The sequence below is a fragment of the Rhodnius prolixus genome, unplaced genomic scaffold, assembly GCF_049639745.1.
Source record: "Rhodnius prolixus isolate KJV_2025 unplaced genomic scaffold, Rpr scaffold_9, whole genome shotgun sequence".
NCBI lineage: Eukaryota > Metazoa > Arthropoda > Insecta > Hemiptera > Reduviidae > Rhodnius > Rhodnius prolixus.
In genome coordinates, this window is record NW_027411604.1 from 11,768,548 (window position 1) to 11,787,077 (window position 18,530).

The window sequence follows — 18,530 nt, forward strand, 5'->3', positions numbered from 1 at the left end:
AACAATTATTGTAAATGTTTAAACAAAAATTGAATCAACACTAAATTTTAATTTTATATTTTAATAAATAAATATAAGTATCTGATTAACCAAACGTGTTCTTTTGCAATTATAAATGTAGAAGCGAAATCATTTGAGTGGAATTTATGACTCAATAACTTTATTTTAATGAAATCAGTTCCATTTTAAATGCAGCTAAACATATATTTATTTTTTATTATGTAGTAATTGATTTTATTCAGAGATAGATATGGAATTATAATTATTTTTTGCAATTTGTTTAATTATTTGTATTTTTATAATTTAATTATTTTTTTTTTTAATAATCTATTTTGAAAGGTAGTATTTTTGTGTAAAAGCAATAAATTCAGAGGTAAACATAGCTGTAAATCTTTTAGAACAAAACATTCTTTTTATTGAATATATCAGACAATAAGTTTGTCAGACAATATTTTATAAAAAGAAATATTGGGAAATCTTACTTCTGCCGTGTGTACCCCAACAACTACTTGTACCTCTACTGTTCTTATTGTTGACTATAATCTTTTCCAATACTTTAAATGTCTTTATAGAACATTATCTATTTACAGATAAAGGGTACAAAAGAGACTTCGGGGCCAGCCACTTCAGTAATAGTTCAACTGTTTAATTCGTTTTATAAAGGTGAGTGTGCAACCTGTCGCTTGTATTATTAGACATTGAAGAAAGTGACCTCTACAGTTTAATATTACTATTGATAAATGGATGAAACATCATTTTATTTATTTTTTATAGTAGGTATCTCCTAATTCATAAAAGAATTTCAAGATCAAAACAGAATGAATGACTAATTCCAACAACACAAATGTTTGGTTATCTGCTACTTTTTGAGCAAAGAATGGGCCTATTTTCTCTAGATAAAATTCACTCGCTTTAAATTGATTTGGTTCTTAATATCATTTCTAACCACAAAGACTAATAGCAGATAAGGTGTTTACATTCTAGGTGATTCTCAATCATTAGAATTAATCTCTAATTAATTTGATACTCCAGTTCTTAGCCAACATTACCAGGCCATGTAACGGAACCAAATGTTTGTAATATTTTTATTTTATTTTTGTTTGTACTCTCTTGCTGGCGAGTTGATCCAATAGAATAACCAGTAAAATAACTGGAAAAAGTCGCCTTTGAGGATCTCGTCAAGATTTTTTTAAAATAAACTAAATAAATAACAGTTTTAAAAGAAGATTACTTGTAGAAAAGGGAAGGTTTAATGTCACAGTGTAGTTTAATAAACTTTGTTTCAAGCGGTATGCGCACACATCACTTAAGAATTAAATGCACATAAACTTAAGTACATTTTATGTGAAACTCCTTGTGGACTTGACATGGCGGTCTACCGTATCACTCTTCACTACTTAGTTTCCTAGTTTCCTTTCTAGACAGACATTCTCTTCTCCCATTTTAAGAAGAAAATCCTTTTATTTTTATAGTCCACTTTTGTCATGTCACAACTAGATTTCATTCCAATTTCCACCCTTTAATATATTTATTAAATCTTTATAAAACACAAACTGAACAAAATTTGATTTTTTTTTCATGTATTATTGTTCCGCATTTATTGTGAACAATATTATAAATTTAATTCAAACAGATTTGATGAACATCAATTTTGAAAACATGTCATAAATGACGCTGAAATTTTCTTATTTAATAAGAAAAAGTATAACTGAAAGGTAATACTGAAAGTAATGTCACCCGTAGATGACGAACTTACTATTTACTCTTTCTGCTGGTGATCAAGTTGTGGTTTAGGAAAAAGAGAGAATGTAGAGTAATTGAGCAATGTTCTCTAGCTTTGGGGAGATTATCTGTCCCAAGGCAATCATTTTGATAAGACTTGATAATGGGAGGTCAGCCCTTTGAAGAAGAAAATAGTTTTTAACTAGTTCTGGAACAGAAAGTAGTGGTTGAAGAAACTCCAAGTTGCCAACAAACGCAGAGAGACACGAGACTGCTACAATAAACTCTTCGAAGCAATATTTCATTAGAAAAAAAAAATGAGTTAATTTAAGTCAAAGAAAGCAGTCTGCGTTTTCAGCACCAGGAAGGCTGGATCTATTGAGATTATGGAATGAACTGGACAGTTTTACTATTTATAAACATGTTTAATATTGAAGTCAATTATCACATCAGTACAGTAATAAATTTATTTATTGAATTGCGATATGAGGAAGTTGTGTTATTATTGTTCATTCAAACCAGATGTTTTATTTAATATTCAGAACTTAAAAAAAAAGAATATGTCTACTTCAAAAATATCTTTCAATGGATAAATGAGATATTGAATTATTCGACGAATTGACAAAGGTTAGTAACCTGAAAACGGGAGAAAGACCTTTACACTGAACAAATAGAGAACGAAAAATCAGGGAAAACGTGTGAATTCATCGTTTTTCCTATAATGGATCTTCTTCCTCCCAGAGGATAACAAGCAATATAACTTGAACTCATCCCAATTCCAATGTCATACAAAAAAGCTCGAAATGGAAAGCCAAGTGTGAACAAGAAATAGACAACATTAAATAAGAAAAGAAAACGATTTAGCTTCGTACGGCTTCAAACAAAATCTTCATACAAATATGTTTTGTGGTATCTACGGTGATAAATGAGGACACGTAGGATGCAGAAAGAAATGAGAAAAGGTAATCACATTCATCTGAAGAACTTTACTTTCTGGTTATTTTTTTATGTATGAAATTCGATCAATCAGTTTGAAATACAATTTTGAAAAGTAAATGAACTTACGACTGTAATTTGTTCTGATAATTTAATCCAGGTAGGGCTAAAGATTTTGAATATATAACTGCAGAGCTTTATTCAAAGCCATCATTCTCGGATGCTGTTACTCATTCTATAAAGATCAGTAATCGTTAGTTTCCAGGATTTCCAGTTTTAATTATTTCTAAAGAAAAATAAGACAACTGTAGAAACAGGAAAGAGGTAGCCGGAGAGAGTGTGACGGAAAGGGAAGGAGCTTTCAATATCCACATTAACTCGACGACACTATCAGAAGATACCAAATTATCTACCGATGAATCTGATTAAACACATCTCTGATGATTATAATGAACTTCGGAACAGAATTTAAAAAGAGCAACCAAGTGTCGATGAGAGGGAAAATCAACAATGCCCCTTCCTTAATCTAAATTAATTAAATTCCATTGGCATTCCAATTAAAATTAGCAATGCACCTTTCTTTTTATCACGGGAAAAATACTAAAATCTATTCTTTTTACAGATTATTGCATGCTAATAGAATCAACTTCGTGCGACCACAAAGAGGTTAAATTAATAACAATAATAAAATATAAATAACGATATGATTTTGTCACGTATTCTCACAAAAGAATATCATGCGTTATACATGATTGAATCCACAAGAAGAAAAGGAAGTTGTGTCTATGAAAGGAAAAGTAACCGACAGAAACAGGTGTATTGTGGTCATGGCAACACAATGATCTCATCAGACAATCCAAGTCAGAGCATATTTCGTCTCAGTAGTGGTCAGTAGTATGTAACATGTGCAATTAGTGTACACCCACACTACGGTTTGGTGCAGCTACTGGAAGCCTTCATTTCAATAATCAAACTAATTATCTATAAGCTTAATAAAATGGCTGGAAACCACAAAAGTGTACATTTTTAAGTTTTAATATGAAGTTTTCACGCAAAAAAAATACACTTTTGAGGCCCCTGAATGCAAAAAAAAAAAACATCCAAGTACGGGTGTATGTATGAGAACAGGGTTTTACTAGTTTCATTAGTTCTTTTTGTAACATCATCTCACGCGAAAGATGTCACGCCACTACCCAGCGATCGCACAACTTCTGCAAACAGGGGATATGTCCTTCCTTTCCTGACACTTTCTGCCCAGGAATCCTCGATTGGTCATCTTTACCCTTATTGATCTAGTAGAAGATTTCTTTCCTTTTTACTATGTCCAGAGTATCTCCCAGATAGTTTGTATATTTCTCCTCTGGTCCCCAAGTTGTGCTAGAGGCCTCATTCAACTAACTAACTCTTCACAAGGGGTGGATCCACCATGGCGTAACCTCTGAGGAGATGTTTTGTGAACTATGTTTCTTATAATATGAACTAGGTTAAGTCGATACGGACATCTGACCAGGCCGAGTCATAATCGATCAGTTAAGCAGAAAGTGTGCTGTTTGCCTCGACCAGCTAAAGCAAAGGGATGAACTTATAGCACCCAAGTTGGCCCTAATAACTCACGTCTTCAGCTCTAAGGCTCAGAGGCCACAAGGGCTCGGGACAGCTGCCAGGGTATCGCTACTGAGCTGAGCGCATGTCTCGCTCTGTGCAGAATGCCTGCCGAGCATCCAAATCGAGCCAGGTGGCAAGCATCCCAGACTAGAAACCTATCCCCTTTCTAAATCCAAATCCCTATGAGAATGGAACTACTTGCAATGTTATCAATTGAATATAAAATATGTCAAGAGAAAGCAAAAACTGTAGCTTAAGTAAAGAAATATCCAAACATTTCCGTCAGGCTTTATGTTCAACTACCAACTAGAAATCGTGGACAGAGGCGGCACTTTATTCAGATTTGTCATTTAACATATTAAATAAAATCGAGGGTTTAAAATTTAGTTCGAACAGAGTAGAAACAACGCAGTTTAACAGAAGGTAGTCCGACAAGCACAAATTGAACAAGTCAATTGATAGTATCTCTAGAATGTATGAGTAGAGAAAATTATGAATGAAGTAGAATAATTAGATCTGAGGTGGCAGTGGGGGAATATAGGAATGTAACATAGGAACATTGTGGAACACCAATTTTTCATCCCCACCACGTTTATTGTTAAAACGTTGTAAATATTGGACTTGATAACAGGGTAAAAGGAGCATAAAGATTGCAATGACATAACCAGACGAGGGAGGTTTATATAGGGAACGGCGGTACGCACAGCTGGTCACAGTGTGCAGTCAACATCGCCCCAGCCATGAGCTATGCAATTGTAAGTTGTCGTATCATTTATTGTATTATATTCTAGGCAGTGTTTTCTTTATTTTAACAGAGAAAATTTGATAGGTAATTGAAACTATTGATAAATGTTCAATATTTCACGGAGCCGCGAAGAAATGCTGAACGACAATCCGTCAAAGGTAGTTTAGAGTTTAGAATTAACTGACAATTCTAAATTATTAAAATTAATATAAATGATTAAGAACTAAAGGTCGTGTAAGACTTGGTCGGAAACTGGCTATTTTCATTCGGATTTCTGTCATCAGTTAGAGTGTGACACAAAAATATTCATTACTGTTTTTCGTTTGATTTTTTAAGTACGTATTTTATTTCTCTGGTGTTATGGCTTTAGTTGTAGCCACGCCAGGTCTGAAGGTCTAAACTGATAGTTTTCTGTATTATCTATGGCAATCACGATCTCGTAGGTAGTGTGAGTACACAGATTACAGTAAAGTATCTAAAGTATGTATGTTTCTGAATCATTTTTCTTTGGATACTCGTAGGTAGTGTGAGTACACAGATTACAGTAAAGTATCTAAAGTATGTATGTTTCTGAATCATTTTTCTTTGGATAAACTCTTTGGAATATTTTTTTGAAGATTAAGAATAAAAAGATAAAGTTATACATTAATTTTTACCTAAAAGCAAATATGGATTTTCTCATGTTTGAAACGAAATATTTAGTGAAGGATGTGTTAGTAACAATGCAATGTTAGAAATTATTAATCGTGTAAAGGAAGGCAAAATAAATAAGAGTTCGTTCAGAATTAATCACTATAAAGAAAGTTGACTAATTCTTACAAAATAATAAAAAGTAATGTAATAAACTTAAAATAAGACATTAGACAATGGTTATAAGTCTGTGCAGTTGTTTGAGGTAAACAATACTGTGGTATAATTGTGGTATTGGTAAAGTACTACAATATGTAGCAAACTTGGTAATAACCATCCACACTGAATGTTTACAGTATACTGAATTTATAGTTGAGAAGTTGTATACCATTGTGGCTTGCGGCGGTCCGCTCGTAAAGTCCGTTTTAGGTGATTTGGTTTTGGCGACAGTTGGCAACAACTGCGGTATATTAACTCTCTCTTGTCTTTGTTCCTCTATTTCTCTTTCGCTCTTTTAATTATAGTTAGAAAGGTTCCCTGTGACCACCTTTGTAATCCATTTTACATTTAAATTCTTGATTTTTTTTAAAAATCTTTTTCAAGAATCCTTTGCCTTAAAAAATTGTAGATTTTTGGTACATATCCATCGTCATGCATCCATATCCATCATTGCGGTAAAAGTGTATCTCATTTGGGCCAAGCAATCGTCACGCTTCTGTCACTCATTTCAAAAGGGTGCTGGAATTGTACGGCACGTTTTTTCACCCTAAATCCTGCAGGAATCTCGAACAGAAGCTACCTTGCTCTCAGTTAGATTACTTTTGAATGTTCGAGAAAACTACTTATTTGCTATCAACCATACTCTTCCCTTTTTAGCTCGACATGAGGTCACTAATATGCTAATATGAATACAGTAATATTTACATTGCTTTATCATCTGCCTCTATATAGTGCATTGAAAATCGTTCGTTTGCATCGGACTCTTCTACAGTACCAAAGAATGTGTCCGAATTGAAGTAGCATTTGTGTTTAACGTTGCTGTAATTTTAAATAAATTTCGTGGCGTCTCTAAAAATTAATTCTGGGCTTCCTTTATTAAGTTGTATAACGCTTCCCAAAAACAGTTCCTTATAGTTCCTTGCAGTCCTTCTTAATCTCGTTTTTTTCGTCTACAAAAATCTGATTCAGCCGACTTGTTACGCATGACTCAAAACGTTACGCAGGATGGTAGCTTATAAAATTTATACAGGCAGGTTATCTGGCGGTAAACTAGTGAATAATAAGATACGCCTACTTTATACAATACTGTTTTTTCTTTGGGCGAAGATGCATCATCTCTTCAAAGCCATTCATAAAATTATGATCCATTTCATACTAAAAATTGATTAAATAATTGTTATCTGCATTTATTATAATTATGATTTAATTATTGTATCATATGACTGGGAGCGTCAACATCTGAGGGCATTGGCGCCCTTCTGTTAATTATAAGTATGGAGTTCGTGAGACAGTTTATCTCTGGGTACCTAAACCCAAATAGGCCTCCGAACGAGTTTACGCACGTGTAGACAAGAAAGAAATTCCAACAGTGACACTAATATCCCTGAAATAACTTTTAAGAACTCGTAAAGAAACTAGTAATAAAAAAAATAAAAAATAATCACAGTCAGAGAAGTAATTCTAGTAAGTGCAAAGTCCATCTTTCAAAAAAAAAAAAAAAAATTACAAAACAATGCATGATACTGATCTAGAAAAAATAAACCCTCATGAATAGTTGTTAATATCCGCGAGTAATAACTGAAAAGAATAGTATTGTGACAAATGAAGGAGTGGAAAAGGTAATATTCATCTATTTAAAAATATTAAAACTTGCCAAGAAGAGAACAATAGGACCACAGTTCTATTCAGATTATTTTAAAACTTCAAAACTCGAAATTTAACAAAAACCTGTGGAGCCAGTTTCGAGAATAAACTTTAGCTTTGAGAGTAACCAAAATATCAAATTGTAAAACCAAGTCTGAGAGTTTTCTGCGACTTTTTTTAATGAGAAGTCTGTCCACGAATTAAAATTAGTCTGCATACAATATTCCTACTAGCTAAGAGAAAATAAAATAGCAATTGGGAAACTGGTGCGTACATAATTAGTTCTCGTAAAATTGCTTAATGTTTTCTAATCTCTGTTAAGATTACACGGCTTAATAATTAATGGATCACATTTTTCAATAAAAATTTCAACTGATCTAATTATGTACAAGATTATGTGGGTAAATAATTTCAGAAGAATTTGCATTAATATTGCTAAATCTAGAGTGAAATATGTTTCTTATTAAGGGAATCATTTTGTTGTAGCAGGAATTCTGTTTTGCTTGCTTAATTAAACAAGCATTTTTACACAGAATATGATCATATACAGTTATGAAATACAATTTCATGATTGTGAATAACACAGATATGTATAACATGTAGTTAATCTGCATGTTACTGGAGTCTAGAAAATGGCTATTAATTTACTTCTTTTAAATATTTATTTTTTAACAAAGTTACTTATTAACTGGAGTTTAAAAGCATCAAGCTATTATTACACGGGGGTAATTTATAAACGGGCGCTTCCCTTGTTTTGCCAAGCTGGCGACGGACGACTCGCTTTCAACTCGAATAGTCTCTAAATCATGATTGGGTCTCCTAACCTGTATTTTCCGTAACCATTTGGCCTTTATTTTTTTGCCAATACTTCATAGACCAGTCTCTAAAGTTGATGATGATGTGGGAAGTCCGAACGCAGAATCCCAGAACGAGCTTTGCGGTCCGGTCTTTAACCTCGCACGGATATTGTGTATTTATTTATTTTTTTAATTTGTGTATACTTATTTAATGGAAAGTGTCATTAAGCAAGATGAGCTAGAAATGGGATGGAAGTGACTATTTTGGAAGTACAAGACGTGCTCTGCAACGGTAATTACTTAATTTTCCTTTTTATGACATTTATTTAAATTAAAATATTATATCATTTAAATAAATTAAACTGCCTTTCTTACACATAATAAATTGCCACGAAACATATTACAAACATTTGAAAAAGATATGTATACCATTAGAATGGGAAAGAACTGGACGTTGTAGCAATACAGTCTGATTAGAGGCATTATTTTAAGGGGAATTTTCTCTAACTATAACTTCCAGAGGCCAGCTGTGTCTGAAAAACAATCCCTGCCTTTTGCTCTAACCTAAACTACCAACTTAAAGAGGTGGATGGGCTGGTGGCTAAAATCATTGACAAGTTTTTACAGAAACCGCACGAATACACACAATTCATTTACATCATTCATAAACAGAGAAATTACACGCTACGACCTGCCTGCCATACTGTTATACACATTGATTCAGTCTGCACTTTACGCTCTACCAGGATGACATTTAAAAAGAGGTAAATATTCCATATCTTGTGGAGTATGAAAAGACCACCCAAGGAAAACAAGTGTTAAGTAATGAAATTGTTAAGAATACTGTTTTCTAAAGGAACACAAAAGATCTATTCAGTGAATATGTTGGAAAATAAAAGAAAAACTGGCAAGAGATAAACCTTGGTCCAAATATGAGCGAGAGTGTGTGTTGAACAAACGACACTGTATGAGGTAAACAGGTGACCATTGGTTACGGCCATTCCGTTTCCTTGCATTTTCACCGTAATAATCTCTCCCTCCATTCGCCAAAGGTCCCATGTGTTACATATTGGACAAATTATAGTTTTTTTTGTGATTTATTTATTTTAGAATTATCAATCAACGAATGATACAAGGATACAATAAAAAACTTTGTCACACTAAAAACTCTACAAAATCTGATGAAAATGCTAATAAAACACAAACCGTTTCACGTTTAATGTTGTTGACAGGCAGTTAACTAGAATTTGCATGGTTACGTGTTTGGCGGCCCTCGGTTTATAATAAAATGCAAAATAAATTGCTGGCCCTAATTAATCAGCTCATTATTCTTGACTCTCTCTCCCACCACTAAATTGCAGGAGCCATTTTCGAGAAAACCTCGACTTCGAATTGGCTGATTTTCTTTTCTTTTTTTTTTTTGCAAATGCCTGTTACCGGGTCCCGTGGTAATATCAATCATAGAATATCAAATTTGCAATCATTGCAGTTTTATATTTTTGAGTTATGCACATCACACATTTGAATTCTATGATTGATAGTAATGCATTTTGATTGTAACTCAGGAATCGAATAACAATTATAATTACAAGTTAAACAAAAATTATTAAATTAAAACCTCCTTATTCGAGTAAGTGAGAGTCTTGTGAGTGACTACATAAGTTTACTTACTCCCTTTTTACAAATTAATGTTGATAGTCAGGGAGTAGCTACCAAAAATTCACTGCATCCTGAAAGTTCTATTTTGGCTCCCTAAAGTATCTGTTCACAGAATGTAGGCGTACAATCATACAATGTGTTATGTGTGAGAGAAATTTTATTGAATTTTTTTTATTGAATATATGTTATTTATATGTATATAACCTTTAGCTCTAATAAACGATTGTAGCTATGATTTTTTTTTTGCTATATCTAGAAACCTCTAGCCAAATTAATAACATTAAAAATAATATCTTAAAGAAACTTACAATATTAAACATAAAAATATCTTTTCGTTTTAAATTTAACTACTAATTACCATAAAGCCAAACCAGGAAATAACCATTATAGACGGACAAACGAACATTTAATAAGATTATCACAAGGCAATAACACTTGAGGCTATTATTAAGGCACAATTAACACCACTTAAAAGAAAATGATTGTTAATTGCATTTCTTTAAAAATAGTTGATATTAAATAGCTACTGTGTTATTTTAATGTAATTTTTATTGCTTTGAATTTTCTTGCAGCAAAATTAGGAAGATCATAGTTTTTTCATTCAGATCTCATTTCAGTCGTAAAACTCAGCAATCTTAATTTGAATAGGTTATCAGGTTGAATTCTCTCACTGCTCCATTAAGAGACGAACTTTCAAAAAAGTTCAGTACAAAAGTCATTAGAGGACGTTAATTAAATTTTTAACGTAGCAGTCAGCTACGCTCTATGGGAAAGTGTTCAAGGGATATAAACGTCTAAGATCATTGACGCCTTTAGGAAACTGAAATGACTTCTAAAACAAAACTTATGAAACGTGAAATAAATTAAATCTAAGAACATTGATTAGAATTGATTCTAAGAATCCAATTAATTTATTAAATCTGAATTCTGTCAAATATTCTGCAAGGAAAAATTTACACTGTCAAATTCAACAGTTATGTTTCTGCTTGTCTTCATTTAATGCTAAACCAATGTAGGTTTGTGTTTTTTTTGCGGGTAGAAAATATGTGTCAATTAAATTGTTAATTAATTAGTGCACAGTATTATGCAGATAATTACACGCAGGAAATACTGTCATGCTACCTAACTACGAGTACACAGTTTTACTCCATACATTCCCGCAGTCATTTGAGAACTCTTTTGTTTACTAATTAGGAGAACATTGTATATGTATATAAAAGAGAAGGTTAATGATTTGAAAATATGCCTACATAGTAGGCGATTAACCTGTTTGCGAGACTGATGAAGAATTCGAGGAGATACGAAATTCACTTCGTTTTGAAAGAGTAAAAGATTGAAAATTTCTTACGGGATGTACGGCTACCATTAAAATCAATATTCTTTACAACTAAAAGACTTAATTAAATGCCATATCGCGGTAAAACTTTCGAATATTATGTAAAAAAAAAATCTTATATATTTCTCAATATGTTAAGGTAATATCCTCTCCGGTACTTGATAAAAACTTTCGCGGAAATGCCACTAAATCTAAGATGTGACGTGGTCTAGTGGTCTCTGGTGGTGGTCAGTTGTTTATTGGAGCGTCAATATTCCAATTGCAAAATATTTAATTTTGATATATAATCAATAACTTTTAAGACACGGCGAATTCCGGTTAATAGTACGTATATAGGGCGTGAACGCGATAAATTTAGATACAACTTTGTTCTTTAGCCGGCAAAAGTAAATATATATTCGCTATTTGGTTTAGGAGCCATAGGCGAGGTAACAATAAGCTTAAAGAAACAATAAAAACAGTTATTTTAATGATTTTTCAATTTTTTTTGGAGCGGAGGGAGATGGGCTCAATTTATCTTTGCTCAAACAGTTTGTTGCTTTTATATAAAAATATTTTCCACGGAAAGGCGAGTACTGAAGGTTGGCTAAATACCATTTTAAAATTTTGTATGGTTTTAATACTTACAAAAAATTTAAAAAACTTAAATAAATATTAAAAACACGAAGAAAATTAGTTGACCATTTTATTGAATATACTTTTCAGTTTTTGAGACATTTAGATTTCTCCTTTTTATTTGAAAAATAATTTCAGGAAACATTTAAATTGAGTTCATAAGAAGAGACGTAGTTAAGCTCTCCGCTATGTGCCGTTTCTGTAGATTGTACACTTCCAACACCAGTTCAATGTTTATAAGTATCAAATACCGAATGGGGAAAATATAAGTTTGATAGGGCTACATGATTATAAAACTTTGTTGATTTTAATAGAGTGATGTTTCCTTGAACATTACTATAAAATGGAGATGTCTAATAGCGCAGCCAATTAAAGTTTAATTTCAAGAACATTAACTATCTCCAATTGCATCTCTAAAAAGTTGGGTGCTTCAAACCAGAATATTTCAAATTAAAGCATGCCTCTCGTTACGGATAACTCCGCTGTTCAGGGTCCCATACCCGAAACTGGAAGCCGCACTACTACTGAGCAATCCTCCCCCTTGTTCTTCACTCATTTGCTCTCTCCCTCCTTTTTTCTCTCACGTCATACATATGAATTAAGTTAAACAGGCAGCCCGTTTGAAATCAGGGACCTCAGCGTCATAACCCACTTAACTCACCACTGAACTAAGCCCTTCACAGAACTAATAAATCTTTGGCCTTACCTGTATTGTTATTACATTAGATTTACGTGATGAAATTACGATCCTAGCTGGAATTATCTTTTTGCCAGTTTGTTCTGCTAATCTATTAACTGCCCAACAACTCACGATCTGAAATAAAAATCCAAAACAAAAAATATTATTGACTGGCATGAGCATTTGAACAAAAAAAGTTGCAGATTTATAAACGTTATCAATTACTGATTTAAGCTACTCTTACTAATTGAAATATTAATATTCAAATAATTATAAAATTAATACTCTTTATAAAACTTTTGAATAGTTTTTTTCAAATGAATGAAGTTATCTTATTCACAGATTTGTTTCTGACATTAGTATTCTCATGTCTACTTGCTTGAGACATTAGCATGTTTCCCAGATAGAGCTTTCTCTTCAAATTAGCTGAGCTTATAAACTACTGTTCAGATGTGGGTGTAGGTCTGTTCTTTTGAACAACATTCCAAATTATACACCTCCACAAAACTAAGTGCTAGGCATCCTGCTGCTACTACTTTATATTCTGAAAGTTCTGATGGTAATTATTGCTTTATATCAATGGATGAGCCAAATTCAAAAGAAATAATTTGAATATAAATTACTAGGATAATAAAAATTGTAAGTCCTGCCTCAGTGCTATAAAAGTATAGTAATTACTTCAAAAAAAAATCTGGTGCGAACAATTATCCAACTTTAAGGCGCCACGGTAGTCGAGCAGGTTAAGAGGCGAGACCTGCAAAGCTAATATGCATTGTGGTACTGGGTTCGATTCCCGGTCTTGGCCTTGGATTTTATTTAATGGTTAAATGAGAAATAGTAAAGTACGTTTGCTAGTCGCCTCTGTCCACGACACCTAGTAAATGGTAGTTGGACGTTAAGCCCCGCCTGAAAAATAGGCGATTACTTTACTACTTTACTTTACAATTACCCAACTTTATCTTACCACAATTTATGTAATGCGAAATTTTCTTAAATTGATTTTTTGTGGGAAAAATTTACTAAAAACTACAAAATTAATAAAATAAAATGACACTTCTACTGAACCTTTTTTCTTTAAAATAGGAAATTTTACTTACATATTTAATTTTACATACAGGTCAAGGCCACACATTACTAAATGACCCATCAGCCTTGAAGGAAATTCCTGGGAATGTAACAAATATAAGTTATAGATCTGCCTCTTGGGAATGCGCTAAATTTAAAGAATAATAAAAAAGCTAACAAAATGTATTCAGCAAAGTGGATATTGGATGATAGGTTTTGTCCAAAAAATCTATCGCAAACTTTTGTTAAAACCGCTTTATTTAAAGGTCACCGGCTTCGGACGTACACCCGTCTTCTTTTCAGAAAATCTCAGAAAAAAGAGCTATCCCAAATTTTCTCAAAAGGCCTCACGAAGATAAAAAATTATTTTAATGGGTGTAATGTGATATTGTGATTAAAAATTTGTTGGCTATAATATTGACGCTGGATGTTGGTGTCAAAGGTCTGACTTACTTTATGAAACCAATAGGAAGAAAGAATATTACCAAGCTTTTGACCTAGAGACTAGGTTAGAGTGTCTTCTGTCGAATGTTTAAATATGAGTTCAGGAACTGTTTTTATTGAGGTACTTAGTAGATGTTTAGTCGAAAGCTTAGCAAAAAAATACTGAAATTGGCAATATTTTTGCTTTATCAAAATAAATTCTTAAGTTCAAAAACTAATGAATCAGCTAACATAAACGATGAACAATACTCTTCAATTAAGGAAATACATTTTCTATAACAGCTGTACGGATTTAAGCTACCTTTGCAACTCTGTTAGTAATATTCTAAACCTGTAGATGGTTCACGAATCGTTTTCTAGTGAGAAAAGTATGTGTTTAGAATTGCGCTAAAAATTCATGTAATATATGTCCAGCAAAAACAACTACTGATTGGCTTACCATAGTTTAATGTTGAAAATCTTGTTTGTTTGCAGTTAGTTGGACTTTGCGCTCTTGGAATCGCCTACGGTAGGCCAGATGGATACAGCAACTTTGAAAATCCACTCGGCGAGCCTTTAGTACAGAAACATATCTATGTACACGTTCCTCCACCAGATCCAGAATTCCATGCTCCTCCACAGCGCGTAGTGCCGGCTCCGCCACCAAAGAAACACTACAAGATTGTTTTCATTAAAGCGCCAACTTATTCTCCACCACAGGCTCCAGTGATTCCTGAACTTCAACAGCATCAAGAGAAAACACTCATCTATGTGCTGCACAAGAATCCAAGTGATGCTCCACCAATCGTCATTCCAACGGCCAAACCAACTCAACCATCCAAACCAGAAGTTTACTTTATCAGGTAATCTAAAAAAGAGCATTGGTACTTTTCTCTGTGATAGAGAACAGCACTGATTCCATTGTTGCCCTGTTTTACACTTTTTGGTAAGTTTAAATTTATTTCGTCTCTTAGTAGTTCGAACCGTATTCACAAGCGTCTTCTTTATAGGTTGTCAGAAAAGGACGCGTTTAATCAGTTAAATGAATAAATAATACTTTTAATGTAGTAAATACCTTTTTACTATTGAGCTCAACAAGTAGATACAAGATTTTACTGCGGATCGGATGTCTAAAAAAAGGCTATACTTTACTATATTAAGGCTATACAGTGACTTCTTTACTCCGTGGAGTTTTCACACGGTCCTATAGACAACGAAGCCAACAGTAATTAATAACCATTCGCCATTGGGAAGCTCAATTATGCAGCTCCATCAGTAAAATAACGAAAGCCTGATTATCTGAAAAAAATTGTTTGAATTTTTATTAGAATATTTAGCAGTAGCTCAAATTTCCAGATAGACAACTTTAGCTTAAACATGAACCCTTTAAGAAATCCAAATTTTCTATAAATATCAGCTCTGTTGACGTTTCATCTGTGTTTCTTAACAAGGAGATCGCTCAAAAAGGCAAATAATGCACGTAATAATAAATAGTAACAAAATAGTAAAGTGTATAATAATGCACATAGCATTTGAATCTTGAGTGCAATAAATCACATGAAACAAATTGGCAAGAATACTAACTTTACACAATTAAGTATTTTTTTAAACTTGAAATTATTACTAAAATATTTAAAAACATTTGACTTCAATATTAAACATTTTCATTATAATAAATTGATACTGCCGTAGAAAGAGTACAATCTCAGCTCCCCAGAACCCAATTCAAATCAATACACCCTCAGAAAAAGTGTTTTGGTATGCGTTTACCGTCTACACCTAACTGAGAGTTGCCACTTCCGTGATAAGAAACGTGGTATTATTAGAAAATAATTTCCAAGAGAGGTCCCGGCAAGTTGGGACGGCCCTCTTAAATCAGGGTTATAATATTTATTTATTTATGGCGCGTCAACATCTCTCGTCATTGACGTCCGGAGAATTTATTCTGTGCACTGTCAACCTCCCAACAATGTTCTCCGGTTACAGAATATACTATCACCACTCCTAGGAAGAAAAAATCCAAGAGCTACCAGCTGGATTCGAATCCAAGAACTCGGCTTGGGAACCACTAATCTCTTTCCTAAGAGAGAGGCAAAACTGATTTTTACGTTACCATTAAAAATGCTAAAAAATTGTGGTTTTTTTTTAGGTATAAGACACAAAAGGAAGTAGGCTACGGTGGTGGCCCGGAACACGAAACTAGTTTCAACATACCAAGCAGTACGGCTGGTTACCTGGGATCCACCGCTGGCGCGTATGTATCTAGCACCCTGCGACCACATATCCGGGCACACCGAACTCCATCTCCAACAGCTAGACCATCAGCCTCTGCATCTACAGCCGCCTCTTCGTCATCTAGTTCTGCACATGACTAGTCACACTCACCAATGATCTTTGTATGTTTTAACAATCCGAATACGAAATCACTTCAAGGACGTTTTATGAACTAATGCACTAAAGCTTGCCAGTGGATTTCACCTCCATCCTGTAATAGTAACCTACCGAGAGTTTCGTGTAATTAATGATATCAAAATATCGTCCTAAAAATAAAAGAAAACTACCATGAAAAATAAACGAACATTGTAAACATGTATATTTATGTATTTTTTATTTTATTTTATTTTTTTTACGAAAAAATAAAACTGTATTTTTTAAAAGTTGTGTTTAATATCTTGTTCATGATCAAAATGGCTCCGTTACCCGTCGGGATACAAAGCTACAAGAGACTGAGATGATTGAAGAACGATCGACAGTGTTGCCGAAAAAAAATAGAATAAGGCTATCGGCCAGCGTTTAGAAAGAAAGACACTGTAAAAGTTGGCTTTATACAAGGTTAGAGGCTAACAACCTGCAGGCTATATATTTGAATCGTTGAATACTGCTTTGGAAAAATGTTATTTATTTATAAGTAAAAAGCATTCTTATATATTTTTTTTTTTTTTTTAGGTCACTGAGCCTAATTTTAAAGGTTCGAGAACCAATAAAACAAGGCCAGAACCAATTTAATGGATATGGGATTTTAAAAACTGAAAGATAAATAGAAAGTAAAGATTTATGACCGTTTCAAGCATGAATAGGGGTCAAAATTAAACTTTTTCATGATAAATTTAATGCAGATTATTTCATTAGAAAAACAATGTATGATTCAATTTCACGGTTTTGAAGGACAGGGTACAAAAGCACATCTTTATTGCACAGGAGTGCCTTAAGTAGTAGGTAACTGTTTATCGACATGAATCACCTAAAATTAATTTACTTTTATATAATTAATAGAGTTTTTTAGAAGCGAAATAACCCGGACTTCCTGCTAACACTTCGTCAGGTATCGTCTGGCTAGCAGCATAGGCCGTTTTCCTCTAGTGGAAGAGAGTGACTTTCACGTCTTCAGTCTGCGAGCGCAAAATTCTGTACAGAAAATAAAACAGAATTATTGATACTTGGATTTTCTAAACATTACTCTTTTAAACACGATTTCCCTGCCATTTATATGAAATATTTTATATATATATTTACTTTGAAGAACCTGAGACTCTGGAATCCCCTCCCAATTTTGCCAAAAAGTTGACGTTTATGATAGAATCCTTGGTGTAAAATTTATGTATCTAATATCATCTCAATTAAGTAAAAAAACTTTAAATTTAGCACACATTGTATGTTAAAATGAAGCAGACAATTCCGTAGATATTAAGATAGAAAATAAATTAAATTGGATTCACAGGATCAATATCAGAGGAAAAGGGCGAAAGCTTATATAGAATTAGAAGGGAACCATTTAATAGATTACTGGGTATTGGTGCAAGAGCCCACTTCCTAGAGAAAGATACTGGGTACTTTGTGGTTACGCAAGTTAGCGGCAAGACCAGAAAGCAGATTAACAAACAGAATATAATCTATTATTTAATCAATTGGCTGTTTTAGAAAGAGAAAGAGAAAATCTTTCAAACCCTGTGGTATTATTCAAACAGATAACTTTATATTAAACTGGTATTCACTTAAAAAAAAAAAAATCAATTTAAATTTTATGCTTTGGTTTTAATGTTTAGAGGAGGTGATTTCTATAAATTTCTTTTTTGTTCTTTATGCTAAAATTTATCAATATCTATGTTTTTTTTTTACTAAGACAAAATTTGAAACAAAGAACATCGTTTTATATTTACCTTATTTACTTCAGGTATTTCTGTATTCCATCCTTTTAAAGGGGCAAAATTCAGAACCTCTAGACAGGTCGGATTTGACCAGCGAGCCGCCAATTGAGAAAATATGTTATGCATCAAAAACTTTTCATTTGACTTCCCCGGCAAATCTGGAAAAGAAACAGAAATTAAAAATAAAAGTTTTGTTAAAAGAGAGCTCATAGAAATGAAATACGTTAGTTTACACAGAAAACGAAATCTCACACATTTCAACACACAGGACAAATAAACGCCCACGAGCGAAGAAGAATAGATTGTTTAT

At 33.1% G+C, this 18,530-nt stretch overlaps 2 protein-coding genes across 8 annotated transcripts in view; one reads left to right on the plus strand and one right to left on the minus strand.

Annotated features, from left to right (window-relative positions):
• The window catches only part of LOC141453928 (uncharacterized), a 133,456-nt gene that overhangs the window by 51,019 nt on the left and 63,907 nt on the right, over positions 1–18,530 (minus strand). For 5 of the 7 annotated variants that reach the window (XR_012458313.1, XR_012458315.1, XR_012458316.1 and 2 more), the window contains 5 exons: positions 18,233–18,378; positions 16,310–17,480; positions 15,151–15,374; positions 14,536–14,749; positions 12,615–12,722 (listed from right to left, as the gene is read on the minus strand). The gene's annotated coding sequence lies outside the window, so the exon portion shown is untranslated. Of the gene's footprint in view, positions 1–12,614; positions 12,723–13,684; positions 13,753–14,535; positions 14,750–15,150; positions 15,375–16,309; positions 17,481–18,232; positions 18,379–18,530 lie in introns of all 7 variants that reach the window. The other 2 variants (XM_074127553.1, XM_074127552.1) reach the window with 2 other exon arrangements.
• LOC141453930 (uncharacterized) lies at positions 4,772–16,450 on the plus strand. The gene is made up of 3 exons (XM_074127556.1): positions 4,772–5,018; positions 14,571–14,938; positions 16,225–16,450. Exons 1-3 carry the CDS (start codon positions 5,004–5,006, stop codon positions 16,448–16,450), a joined length of 609 nt encoding a protein of 202 aa, XP_073983657.1. The 5' UTR covers positions 4,772–5,003.

Excerpts from the sequence above, each read along its gene's own strand:
- LOC141453930 (XM_074127556.1), top strand. Across the intron at positions 14,939-16,224 it reads CCAGAAGTTTACTTTATCAG|GTATAAGACACAAAAGGAAG; the intron begins GTAATCTAAAAA and ends GTTTTTTTTTAG.